Source organism: Suncus etruscus, chromosome 8 (genome assembly GCF_024139225.1).
Source record: "Suncus etruscus isolate mSunEtr1 chromosome 8, mSunEtr1.pri.cur, whole genome shotgun sequence".
Taxonomy (NCBI): domain Eukaryota; kingdom Metazoa; phylum Chordata; class Mammalia; order Eulipotyphla; family Soricidae; genus Suncus; species Suncus etruscus.
This window is the reverse complement of record NC_064855.1, coordinates 123,278,121-123,291,624: the sequence shown is the minus strand read 5'-3', so window position 1 is coordinate 123,291,624 and position 13,504 is coordinate 123,278,121. Positions and strand designations below refer to the sequence as shown.

The following is a 13,504-nucleotide window of genomic DNA, read 5'->3' as shown; positions in this document are numbered from 1 at the left end:
CAAAAGATCTGACTGGGCCAGAGCGATAGCATAGTGGTAGGGCGTTTGCCTTGCATGTGGCTGACCTGGAATGGACCTGGGTTCAATCCCTGGCATCCCATATGGTTCCACGAGCTTGCCAGAACCAATTTCTGAGTGCAGAGCCAGGAAAAAACCCTGAGCACTGCTGGGTTTGACCCCAACTCCCCTCAAATGTAAACCCCAAATTCTTTACTTTATAAAAGATATGTTCCAGCAATGAAGGTGAGAGCATAGGATGTTGAGGGAAATTCACAGCATACGGTGAGGGCTTTGGGGGGTACTAATGTGATCATATGTGACACATAGACAAAGAAAACCTTATTTATAAAATCAACGTATTTGAATAGAACAGTCTAAAAAGAACCAAAGAGCTCTCATAGGGACTATAGCTAAAAAGTCCTTGTACAGGCCAATTTGTCTCAGGTGCATTGCTGGAAAAAATAAACCCAAAAGGTCAGAATTAATATCCAAGCCAAAGTCAATGACAATAGAACAAGAGACCCAAACTATAACAATCTAAAATTAAAATGGACCTACTACATTGGTAGGCCGTGGGACTAAGAGGGAGGTATGTTATGCATGCTGGGAACTTTGGTGGAGGGAGGTCAGCACTGGTGGTGGGAATGGCCCTAATTCACTGTCACTATGATTGAAACCCAACTATGAAGAACTTTGTAATTCACAATGGTCAGAATAAAATTTTCTCAAAAAGTAAAAAAAAAAGGCCTTGTATATACTTGAAAATTCCCAAGTATCTGTGGAGGAAAAATTGGGAACAAAGAAAGCAGGGGAGGAAGAGAGACACGGGTGTTGCAAACAGACCTCCAAATGTCACAGCATCCTTACAGAATGTTTTTGCCAATTTTTCACATTTGCTGTTTATCCGAAATTATTTAATGGAGCTTCCTATAGCCTATCTGGCAGCCATCGCTTCCTACATCAGCCATCCAATGTTTTTTTGCAATTCTAGTAAGTCTACTGAGCAACTGTGGTTGAGAAACACCGATGTAGAGAATTTGACCCAAAGAATGATTATTTTTATTTTTGTTTTCTAATTTTTTGGGGGGGTGGCACACACAGCAATTCTCAGGGGGTCATTTTTTGCAACGAATTCAAGAGTCACTCGTGGTGGTGCTCGGGGACCATTTGGGATGCTGAGGATCGAACCTGGGTCAGCGGCATGCAAGGCAAATACCCTATTCTCTGTACTATTGCTCCATCCTGCTCCAAAGAAAAATTGGTGTATCAGTGTGTTTGAGTGAATGTGTATGTAAGTGGATGAGTTGTATGTGTGTGATTGGTGTAGTGTATGAGTGAATGCGTGGACGTAAGTGTATGGTTGGTGTGTGTGTAATACTGATTTTAGAATCAGCAGCTTATACATAGGAAGAAAATCATCCCAGGAAGATCCCTGCTGAAAAACTGATATTTAATCAATCCTTCAACAACAGAGCCATAATAAGCATCGATCTTATCTCTGACCTGCAAATGTTTTCTGGTCACAGATTCTACACCCAGTGTCTGGACTTTGTTCCTAAGCTGGGTCTCTAGAAGTGAGGATGGGATGAGGCACCGGAAGACGAGAGATAATTCCCCATTTTCCATACTCTCTGCTCCAGCATTTGGGGCTGGAAGGAGCAATGGGCCTTTCCGAGAGCACCGCTGAGGTCCATAACACTATGGGCTATGGAAATCATAGGTGGCCATGGACACATGGAACATGGGAGCATCCCTGGGGGATCCAGCCTGTACTGAGATTTGTACAGGCCCATGAACTGAGCTGGACCAATAGACTCAGAGCTGCTGAGAGTGGGACCTTGAGAGAAGATGGACCTGTCTTCAGGGTGTGAGGTAGTCAAGCCCAGAGAGGGAGCAGCAGTCAACAGAGAAAGGCTTTGCTGCCTGAGGCTCAGTTGTTGGTGTATGGGATGCATGCATGGCTTTGCTTTGGTTCTGATGGGAAGTGAGTGAATCTCCTTCCTGAGCAAAGGGAGGGGCTGGCCCTCCCTCCACCTGCTTCAGACACTCTCACACAGGCAGAACAGGCAGAGATTTTTTGTTTGTTTGTTTTGGGCCATACCCAGTGGCACTAAGGGGTTTACTCCTGGCTCTGTGCTCAGAAATTGCTCCTGGCTTGGGGGACAATATGGGACACTGGGGATTCCAACAGAAGTCTGTTGTGGGTCAGCCGTGTGCAAGGCAAACACCCTATCATTGTGCTATCACTCTGGCCCCACAGGCCGAGACTTAATGGTCAAGGTATAGCTCCTTTTCGTGAGCAGGCAACACAATTCAGCCTGACTGTGTTTCATCGCTAATGGAAAAATGGTCTTAGCAGACTGTTCATCATGACTCAATCTCATGAAGAATGATGGTTTCCACTGCTCAACTCTGCAGAGAATAAATAGGAATTCTTAAAAGGGGAGGGCACAGCTTTGATAAATGCTATCTTAGTGCTTCTAGTTCCTGGACAGAAGAAAACTAGCATTTTAGCATCATGATGATCACAGTTAGTTGAGCACCATTTTTTTCTCTCCCTCCTCTCAAAATCGACGTGGGCAACACTCAATTGCTCACCCAGGGCATCTTTTTGCAGACTTCCCTGCTCAAAGGAAACAGAAAGTCTTTTCCTGAGGCGAAGCCATAGCACAGCGGTAGGGCATTTGCCTTGCATGCAGACGACCTGGGATAGATCCGGGTTTGATCCCCAGCATCCCATATGGTCCCCCGAGCCTGCCAGGATGGATTTCTGAGTGCAGAGCCAGGAATATCCCCTGAGCACTACCAGTTATGGCCCAAAAACCAAAGGAAAAAAAATGTTCCTTCCTAATACTGAACCCATTTTGACAACTGGAGAAAGTAATTGAGACCTTCGCAGAAATGTAGTGGGATTTTGCAGGGGTCATAAGTGGTGAGATGCTTTGTAGACTATGAGTTTGAAAATATAAAAACATGTTATACAAATCTAGACATGGATTTCCTGACAACAAAACAAATGACTTTTATTCCAAAGCTGAAATCACGCTAAATGCCTTTACCTTTATTATTAAATGCCAGGGACGGAAAGTCTTAGAGTTTAAGTAATAGTGTCTTAAATTATGTAGCTGAAGTCAAGCATTTAAGAGCGAACATAACGAAATTTCCCTAAGTGGGTCAGCGCTAGCTATAAACCACCCTGGGTTAAAAATAGCTTGTCCCCTAAATATAGGTTATCAACGGGGTCTGCCGCCACCTGATGTTCTTATTCTTCAAACTATATTGCATTCATTGATGGTGTTTCTTTGCAATAAATATCACAAAGAATATTTGTGTTTAACAAAGCATTTTAAAGAAGTAAAAGGGTCAAAGAATAAAGTCATTTTAGAATCAATATTAGAGTACTAACCTAATATTAGTTATTATTGGATTAGGAGCACTAACCCATACGCCAATCCTCGGATCGGACTAGAATTTTCTGAGAATGACTCAGCAATTTTGGGGGAAAAGGGTCAAGACCATTATTCACATATGACAAGGTCAGACGTCACTGGCTCACATTGCTGTCTCACTGGTGGTCTTAATTGGAAATATTCAGGAATCTAAAGCAGCGATTTTAAGAGAGGATAAGAATTGTGTTGGGCCGATGACGCATCTTGCATTAGATCTAAATGCTCTACCAAACCCTCCACAGAAACCAAACATGGGCCACCTGCATTCAGTTCTCTAACACATGCACGAGGCCAGAGCTCTTCCTCTCCCCTTTTGCACTTGGTACCTGTTCTTCCTTCACAGAGTTAGGGGAAGGACAGAGATGAAAGCACCTCAAAGACAGAGCCACATGAGAAGATAAGGAGGTGAATTCAGAGCTCAGAGAATGAAGGAGCTCAGAGCGCCAGAGGAATGAAAGGTCCTTGTTTACAAGAATCCCACTTTCTTCTGCATTTTCAGCCAAACTACTCCTCCCACTGCACTGCTTGACGGACAGTGTGTCAGCCTGGCTCTGGGCGCCTCTTACTGCAGTGAATGCAGGTAACCTAGCTGATTACTTCCTTCCTTCCTTTGGGGTAGAGGGGAGGAGGGAAGACGGGGATTTGGGATTTGGGAGGAGGTCAGAGAAGCAAATGGGGAAGCAGGTCAAAGGGGAGATGGAAGTTGGGAGGAAGGATTTGGGGGTGAGGGGAGGAGGAGAGATGGGAAGAGGGGAGTAGTGAAGATGGAAAGGGAGGAGGAGGGGAGATAGGATGTTGAGGGAGGGGAGGTGGGGAGGAGGGACCCCGGGGAGAAAAGATGCGGAAGGCAGTGGCAGTGGCAGCACATGGAAGCGGACATCTGGCCCAGACCCACGTGTCAGTGGGCAGAGGCCCAGGGCCCAGGGAGTAGGTGGTGGGTCTGGCATTCAGAGCCTTCAGGTGGCATAATGGGGATGGACACCCCATGGCTGCCCTGTCCTCACAACTGTCCCCAGGGGTGGCCACCCAGGGGAGTCACACCCACAGTGACCTGCAGACGAGGTCCCACTTCCCTGTGGGGAGACCATGAGGGTTCCGGGGGTCAGGGAGCATCTCTGAGCACAAAACACTGGCAGTAGAACTGCCTCTACCAAGCACAGCCAGGGCTTGGGAACTGGTCCTTGCACCTGTCTCCCTCCCTCCCTCCATCTCTCTCTATATCTCTCTGTTCTCTCCCCCCCCACTTTCCTTTCCACCCAATAATAAAAAGGAGCAGCTCTTCTGCTCTTCTTCATCCCTCCAATGCCATGAACCCTCAGAATGTCAACCCAGCAAAAGGCTCAGGGTTCCTGGCAAAGCTCTGGATAAACCCTTGGCCTTTGCCAACTGAAGCTCTTAGAACACTGACCCGCTGCCCGGGTATTAATTCACGTTTCTATTTAAGACACGCTGCCTATAACTGGCATTGCTTCCCCACAGCACGGAAGACTTCTGGATCATTCTGTTACACATCTGGCTCTCTGGGGCTCCACTGCCCAGAAGACGGGGTGAGGGCAGCTGCCTCAGGCCATCAGAGGGAATGTGGGCTGAGTCACACCTTGTCTCTCTTACTGTTGGGCTGGCGAGGCTGAAGGTGCACATCTGGTAGTGCTCCAGGCTGACTCCTGACTCAGTGCTGAGGGATTCCTGACAGTGCTTGGGGGAGGGACAACACGCAGCATTAGGGATTGAGCCGGGGGCTTCCGCATACAGGGCAGGTGTCTGACCCACTGGGCCTTCTTTCCTCTCTCCCTTTCTTGCAGACTCCAGTGTTTGGATGCAGTGTGGTTCTCGGAAGGTTAAACTCATGCACGGGAACTGTGCATTCTGGGACCTGCTATTTTGGCACCATTTCCTCTTAGATCTCCCTCTGGGCTTTGCTGCTAAGATGGTGCTTTCTCCCGAGCTCCCTGAGCCCCAGGAAACCAGTGCTTATTTCTGGATGTGAAAGAAGGTGCTTTATGCCTCACTCAAGTTTTATAGGCATTGATCATCTGCCCACAGCTCAGTATATTTGGAGATCATGTCCGGCATGGGCGCCCTTCATCTAAGAGAAGAACTGGCTGACCGCCACTAAGACGAGGGGAGTCTCTATTTCCACAAGTGGGTCACTGCAAAGCAACATAATGTAGGGTGTTTGTGTCTCCTTCTGCGAAGGCTGCAGAAAGACACCCTCGGTCTCTTGAGGCAGAAGCATAGGACAGGGAGTGAGGGAATTGCCTTGTTCGCAGCTGATTTAGGTCTGATCCCTGGCACCTCACAGGGTCCCCTGAGCACTACTAGGAGTGATTCCTGAGTGAAGGCCACAAAGACAAAAAGGAAAAGGAAAACAAAGAGAGAGGGATAGATAGACAGATAGACAGAGAAAGTAAGAGAAGCAGAATTCTTGCCCCAGGACATGGGAGGGGGAAGGGAAATGGGGGACATTGGTGGTGGGAAAATTGCGCTGGTGAAGGGTGGTAGATATTGTGACTTATCAACATTTCTGTAACAATAGTGCTCAAATAAACAAAAAAAATTTTTTTGGTTTTTGGTTCACACCATGCAATGCTCAGGGGTTACCCCTGGCTCTGCACTAAGGTATTGCTCCTGGCAAGCTTGGGGGATCATATAGGATGTTGGGGATCAAACCTGCATCCATCCCAGGTTGGCCACATGCAAGGCAAATGGCCTATTGCTGTGCTATCACTCTGGCCCAAAATAAAGAAATTATTATTTAAAAAAAAGAGTAAGTCCTGAACTCTGCTGGCTGTGGCCAAAGGGTATGGAGAAAGAGAGAGAGAGAGAGAGAGAGAGAGAGAGAGAGAGAGAGAGAGAGAGAGACAGAGAGACAGAGAGACAGAGAGACAGAGAGAGACAGAGAGAGACAGAGAGAGACAGAGAGAGACAAAGAGAGAGACAGAGACAGAGAGAGACAGAGAGAGAAGAGACAGTGGAGAGAGAAGAGAGAGAAGTGCAAAGGTTTACAAGAAAGATTCATTTCTCGTCTCCAACCTCTTACGAAATAAACCTTGTCAAGTAGAAACATTTCTTTCAATTAAATAGCTCTAAATCTTCACAGCACAGTTCCTTCTGAAAATGCTGATTAAACAGCTATAATTCTCAGACATTGGGACTGAGAAACAGGCAAATTCCCTGCCTAAAGCAATGGAATCGTAAAAAATTTCTACCCCTAAAAGACGAACCATCGTACTGAATTTTCAATGCCAGCAATAGAACAGACTATTCTTTGGAGAGTAGCTCTGGTGGAATATATCTATGTAAAATGTACTTGGAAAATAAAATGTATGTACTTGGAAACTACAAAAGCCAAGGTCAGAGTTTTTCTCATCATGGCGGTCTATGATCTGTGTGGTTGACACATACACACACAAGCCCATACTTGCAAACACAGATATGCACACAGCAAAACACAGACACACAAGCACACCCACAACTAAGTTTGCCACCCTCTTAGAGCACCAGAGCAATGCAAAGAGCAGCTTATGGGATAATGACCTTGGGGGTGGGCTGGTCACCAAAGGTTTCCTTAAGGGAGCATCTGAGAGCCTACTCCCACAGTTGCTTTGATCCATACTTCTAGAACATTCTAAAAAATCTGGAAATTGTGCTCCCATGTGCTTCAGCTATACCACTTGTAGGGATATACCCTAGGAACAAAAAAGCACAATACAAAAATGCCTTCTGAACACCTATATTCATTGCAGCTCTATTTACAATAGTCAGAATCTGGAAACAACCCAGATACCAAACAACAGATGAGTGGCTAAAGAAACTGTGGTACATCTACACAGTGCAATACTAAGCAGTCATCAGGAAAAACAAAGTCATGAAATTCTCCTATACATGAATGGACATGGAAACTATTATGCTGAATGAAATGAGTCAGAGGGAGAGAGATAGACACAGTATAGTCTCACTCATTTGTAGGATTTAAGAAAAATAAAAGACAGTGTGTTAATAACATCCAGAGACATTAGAGCTGAGGATTGGAAGGATTGGCCATGATATGAAGCTTACCACAAAGAGTGGTGAGTGCAGTTAGAGAAATAACTACACCGACAACTATCATGACAATGCAGTGAATGAGAGAAATAGAAGATGTCTCGAAGATGGGCAGGGAGGGGAAGGAGGGAGATGGGGGGGTAGGAAGGTTGCACTGGTGAAGGTGGGATGTACTTTTTATGACTGAATCTCAACTATAAACACGTTTATAAAAAGGCCAACATTTCACAAGACCAGAAGCTGATGGACAGGAAAGAAAAGAGGCAGGTCCACAGGGGGACAAGAAGAAATGGAATCAAAGGATAAGAACATCTCTTGACTCATCCCCAAGCTACTTTTGAGGTTTTAGGCCCAAAGATCTTGCCTCTCTGAAATATATATTTGGGCAGTCCCAATGCCCACTGTCCAGATAACTTATGATAATTCTTCACCATAACTCAACTTTACCTTCCCTCCTCCAGAATCCTGCAGGCCCTTCTCAAATGCAAGGCTCAAAGAAATTCATGATTTTTTAATTTTTTACTCACAGTATCTTTGTAAAAGTTGTCAAAATGCATAATAAGAAAATACTCCACCCCTCCAGAACAAATGCTAAAAACTACTAAATATAGAATTTAAATCATAACTTTTGGCATTCGGAGACCTTTGTTCTGAACTACAGATTTCCAACTGTGATGGCAGCATTTGGTTGTTTCTCTCTGCTTTAGCAGTTTCATCACATTAGTGCCTCAAAGTGAGATCATCAACAAAAGCCTTAATTATCTCCCCCATGTCAATGAATAGCTTGTCAGGAAGACTTTCCATGCTAGAGTGCACAGTTAATTTTTAATCACAAATCTCACCCCTGTTCTACTAATACTACTATTTTTTCTAGGTATTTTTTTTTTTTTTGGTTGTTGTTTGCTAGGCATGGTCTGATGTCTTCGTCTGATATGGTGGCGCTCAGGTATTATTCCTGGCTCTGTGCTCAGGGATCACTCCTAGAGGGCTCTGAGGGCCACTTGAGGAGCCAGGAATCGAACCTAGGTGAAAGCAAGCAACCTACTCTTTGTACTGTATCTTCAGCCCTCCTTCTCTTTTATTTATTTATTTTTGGTTTTTGGCTCACACCGGTGGCGCTAAAGATTTACTCCTGGCTCTGCTCTCAGAAGTTGGTCCTGGCATGCTCAGGGGACCATCTGGAATACTGAGAATCTAACCGGGATCCATCCTGTGTTGGCTGCATGCAAGGCAAACTCCCTACTGCTGTGCTATCGCTCCAGTCCCCTCCTTCTCTTTTAAAACACAACATTACCAAATGCTTTCTGGTTTGCTTTCTGCCTGTCCCTTGACTATTTTTTGCTAGCTTAAAAGAAAGGACAGTCTTAATATTTATCCCAGTGGCTGGAAGCCAATAAAAGTTTATTGACAAGAATAGGTAGTAGGCTGGATTTGACCTGAGTATAGTTTGTCACTGATCTAAACTATTTCATGGACAAAGAGGAAAACAATCATATATATTCATATATACCCTCTGTTTTGTTTTGTTTTCTTTGAGGTCACACATGGCAGTGCTCAGGGCTAGGAGGGTCCCTTGGGGGGACAAGCATTGCTGGGGATCAAGCCCAGAATTCCCACAAAGTATGTACCCCACATTTTGCATCATGTCCTTAACTCCGAATTCACTTGCAAAAGCAATAACTCAGGGCTGGGGGGGGAGAGACATGCCCGTATGTAGTGTCTGAGGCCTGATTTCCAACCAGGGCCTGCATGTCCCATCTCACCCCCCCAGGCACCAACCCCGCTCCCTACTCCGTCCCAATATGCCCAACAATAGGCCTAAAAAGGCCTGTAATTATGAATCTTTCACAACCTCTCACTAATAATTATATCGACATATTATTGTTCCCGATGGTATTACGCATTCATATCATAGCAAGGATATGCAATGATTTCTCAAATCCTTAAATTCAAGGGCAAGAACTAGCTGTCAAAGGAGCAGCCCAGGCAGTCTGATGTCTGGGCCCTTCTCAGCATGTGTCCGCTATCTTGAAGCTACAGGGACAGCAACATCGGGAGGGATAAAAACTGAGTCTGCACACTTAGCACCACCCACTGCACCACCCAGCCATAAATATGGCCTCCCCAGAGCACATCTACCTCTCCAAGAAGTCCGGGAAGGCCAGGCGGACCGGGTACCCATATCGGCTGAGTTTCACCAGCTCCAGGACCCCGACGTACTGCAGCTGAGCAGACACGTAGGAGTCGTCGAAGGCGTTGGGTCGCTGGGAGCTGTTAGGCTTGATGCAGTGGATGAAATGCGGGGTGCATGTCAGAAGCCGCCCCAGGATGTCCTCCAGAGATTTCTACAGAGACAAGCAGAAAGCAGTTGATTCCAAAAAAGACAGAGAGGAACCCCAAAACAGAGAGCTGTGTTTTAAAAGTGAAAATCCTCATATCCAAACCACAGAGTTAAGAACGACACTGAAAGCACGAGATTAACTTAAAAATGTGCTGTCACAGTGACATTTGGGCTGGACAAATACTGGACATCTTGGGCTGGAGCAATAGCATAGTGGGGAGGACACTTGCCTTGCACATGGTCAAATGACCCAGGTTTGATCCCCAGCATCCCGTATAGTCCTCCTGAGCCTGCCAGGAGCGATATCTGAGCACAGAGCCAGGAGTAACCCCTGAGAGCTGCTGGGTGTGGCCCCAAAAACCATAAAACATCCCCAACCAATTCTTTAATTAATAATGAAAAATCTGTGTTTTCAACAGAGGACTCATTTGTTCTGAGCACTGATCTGCATCTGCGTCTGTGCTCTAGGCTTTCCTCCCCATCCGACCCCCTCACCAAACTTGGCTAGCTTCCCTCATGAAGGCGGATGGACTCACTCTGAGCTGGGATATCACGGTTGCTGGCCCGGTCCGGTCCAGCCTCTGAAGGAAGGTGGTGCTTTCCTTCTTCTTAATCATCTGCAGTGGGAACACAGGGAAGCAGTCAGCATGGCTGTTGAACGACGTCCATTCCAGGACTTCCCCATTTCCAGGAAACGTGACCCCACTGCTGAGTCCATTGGCAGAGACATGAGAGTCAGAGCAGGCAGTGGAAGGGGGGCGGCCCTGATGGAGGCGCAGACATGGGAAAACAGGGTCACTGCGGTAGCCCAGGTATTGGTGGGGTCCAGCTCCAGTGTGCTTGTGTGAGAACAGACTCGGGTCCTGAGGTGCTTGGTGTGGTCTCAATCTGCTTCTGCCTCAAGTGCCACTGGGCCACACGACCCCTGCAGTGGGTGCAGCTTGTTCATAGACAAGTGGATGCTGTTTCCTTTCTCTTTTAGACAACACCTTCAGTGCTCTGGGCTGAGTCCTGGCTCTGTGCTCAGGGATCCCCCTTGACGGGGCTCGGAAACCAATCAGTGCTGGAGTTTCAGTGACGTTGGTCAGGTGTAAGTGCCGTAACCGTCATGCCTACTCTCTGGCTTCCAGAGGATATGTTTGATGTCGCAAATATTTGATGTTTAAAGACTCATCGGTTTATTCTTGCTTTATGTCTATTAATGGCTTTTTGTTTCTCCTCCTTCCTTTATTCTTCCTTTTTTAAAAAACTAGATAAATTGCTTATCTGTGAAAATGATGGAAGGCTGGAGGAGTTCCTACTATAAGTAATTCTAAAGCTTTAACACACACACACACACACACACACACACACACACACCCCTATATAGCGAAGAAGAAAGGGCGAAGGAGACTAAAGCTAAAGCTGACCATGGGCATGAAACCAACGGGGATGGGTCAAAGGACAGGAGGAAATGAATTAAATTCCAGCAGGGCTCAAAGGCCTCTCAGGCACTAACGTACTTTTACAGTTCACAGAGCTGCTAGACTGAGGCCAATACATCGATTGATCCCAAATCATTTCTCGTAAATGAAAGAGGCCTTCTGAAGAAGCCTTGGGAAGAAAGTTTCCTGCCCAGGGGGGTGATGGGGTAGGGGGTAGGGAACCGGCCCATCTTTCCTTCCTGGGAGTGTCACGTGATGTGACAGACGAGCCGGACAGGGAGTGGGGTGACCCCAGAATCCCACTTTCTGTAGGGTGCTCAGCTGTGCCCAAGGAGGTCCCTGTCTTGCGGGCTGGGGCGCGTGGGGCACGGAGGAGCACTTACTTATGGTGGCATTGTCGTACATAAATCTCCGGCCCTGGAAATTGAACTCTCGGTTTCCCTCTTGGGGCGGAGAGGACTGAATTATCTCGGGTTCGCAGTCCTCGAGGGACAAGACTAATGGCATCTAGGCCTGGTAATGTTTAATAATTAAGGTTAAAAATTACAGTTTAGAGGTGGGTGGTAATTTCCAGGACGACTGAGGGAGGAAGGGCAGAGAGTTCAGCAAAGCCCCCGCAGTCCTGTTCTCCGTTCCCAGGGGGAACATTTTGTCTTCCTCACATGAATGTCTGTTCTGTACGCCTTTAGCTCAGATTCCGGTGCCCGTCCCATTCTGAGGTGACTGTATTTAGGGAGATGACATTCTCAGTTGAATGGTTGATTCTCTCTCTCTCTCTCTCTCTCTCTCTCTCTCTCACACACACACACACACACACACATGCACATTGACACACATTGACACATACTCTCACACACACTCACACACACACACTTCCCTCTTGTTACATAGAGTTGATTTTAATGATGCTTTTATTTCCATGGAGGAGAGCTCGAAAATACATCCCTGCAAAGCACAGCCATTGACACTTCTAATACTGATTTTTCTATTATAGTTGCCATATTTTCCCCCAAGTTCTCTTCAAGGCAAACAAATCGAACGGGGCTACAATCTGAGGTTGGCCTCTCATTACACTTAGTTCAGTTTCTTTTAGTTCAGTTTCACACACGGGCCTACATATTGAGGCAGAGCCACATTCTGTCTGATGAAGGGATGTTAAAAAGTGAGGCAAGAGGAGGGCATTTGCCTTGCATGGGGCAGACTAGGTTCAATCCCCAGTAACCCATGTGGTCCATGTGGTCCTCGGAGTCTGTCAGGAGTGATTTCTGAGTAATGAGTTAGGAGTAATGCCCAAGAGTTGCTGGGTATGGCCGAAAACTCAAAAATAAAACAAAAACAAAAACAAAAAAAACCCAAAAGGAATATAAAGTAAACTAGAAATAAGAAAAACTTGGGGAGACAGTCTGGCATCTCAAAGACAAGAAAAAAGATTGTTGTTTGGAGACAGATAAAAGTGATCGGTGTTCATGGAAGGAGGCAGCTGAGTTTCTTCCTTCTGGGCCTGCTCTTTCAAAGTCATGGTCTGTCACTAAAAGGACAGTCCTAGAAGGACAGACATACACTTCAAGAAGTTCCACATATGCCCATCCAGTGCCAAGCAGGCACACTTGGTGCCCAAGACTGGGTGTTACCACCCTGCCCTCTCCTGGGGTATCATACCTAGGAAGATGCCCTCCCTCAGTTCTGACAGGTCAAGTGCCAACTCCCTTCCAGCCATGGGCACTGCTGTGCTTTAGAGATCAATCAACCAGAAAGAAAACAATTGGACCAGTCACTTCCCCCATCCCATGCACCCCATGGGAGATGTAGCTCCATCCCTACCTGGCTGAGTTCTAGGTGGTTCCTGCTCTCACCCACGGTGAGTGGCACTGTTGCCTTTTTATTGAGCAGAACAGACTTCTGGCCTCTGGATTTCCAGGCTGGTGAGCAGGACACGAGGGATCCAGTTGGGGACAGTTTCGACTGGAACAGGTGCCGGATCACGACATTCTCGCTGGCTGGGAAGCAAACGGGCAGGGTGTCAAGTGGCAGAATGGTACTAACACCCAGAGACAGGAGACATAAGGGCTAGGAGGACCCGTCCATGGGAGGAAGCTTGGCAGAAAGAGTGGGGAATGCAGTGAGGGCAGAGAAGGGAGCACTGTGATAATAAGAGCTGGAACTGAACACTGGAGGAGAACTGGGTACTGGAAGGAGGGAAAGTGATAGGCATGATAATACTTTATCAAGAATGTTTCAAACTTCAG

The 13,504-nt window shown here is 46.5% G+C and overlaps 1 protein-coding gene across 1 annotated transcript in view; it reads right to left on the bottom strand.

The window, feature by feature from the left end:
• MYO16 (myosin XVI) overlaps positions 1-13,504 on the bottom strand; it is a 296,697-nt gene that overhangs the window by 75,240 nt on the left and 207,953 nt on the right. The window contains exons 25-27 of the mRNA XM_049778145.1: positions 13,080-13,255; positions 10,371-10,451; positions 9,633-9,838 (exon numbers count right to left, since the gene is read on the bottom strand). Of these exons, the coding sequence (XP_049634102.1) occupies positions 9,633-9,838; positions 10,371-10,451; positions 13,080-13,255 (463 nt within the window). The remainder of the gene's footprint in view (positions 1-9,632; positions 9,839-10,370; positions 10,452-13,079; positions 13,256-13,504) is intronic.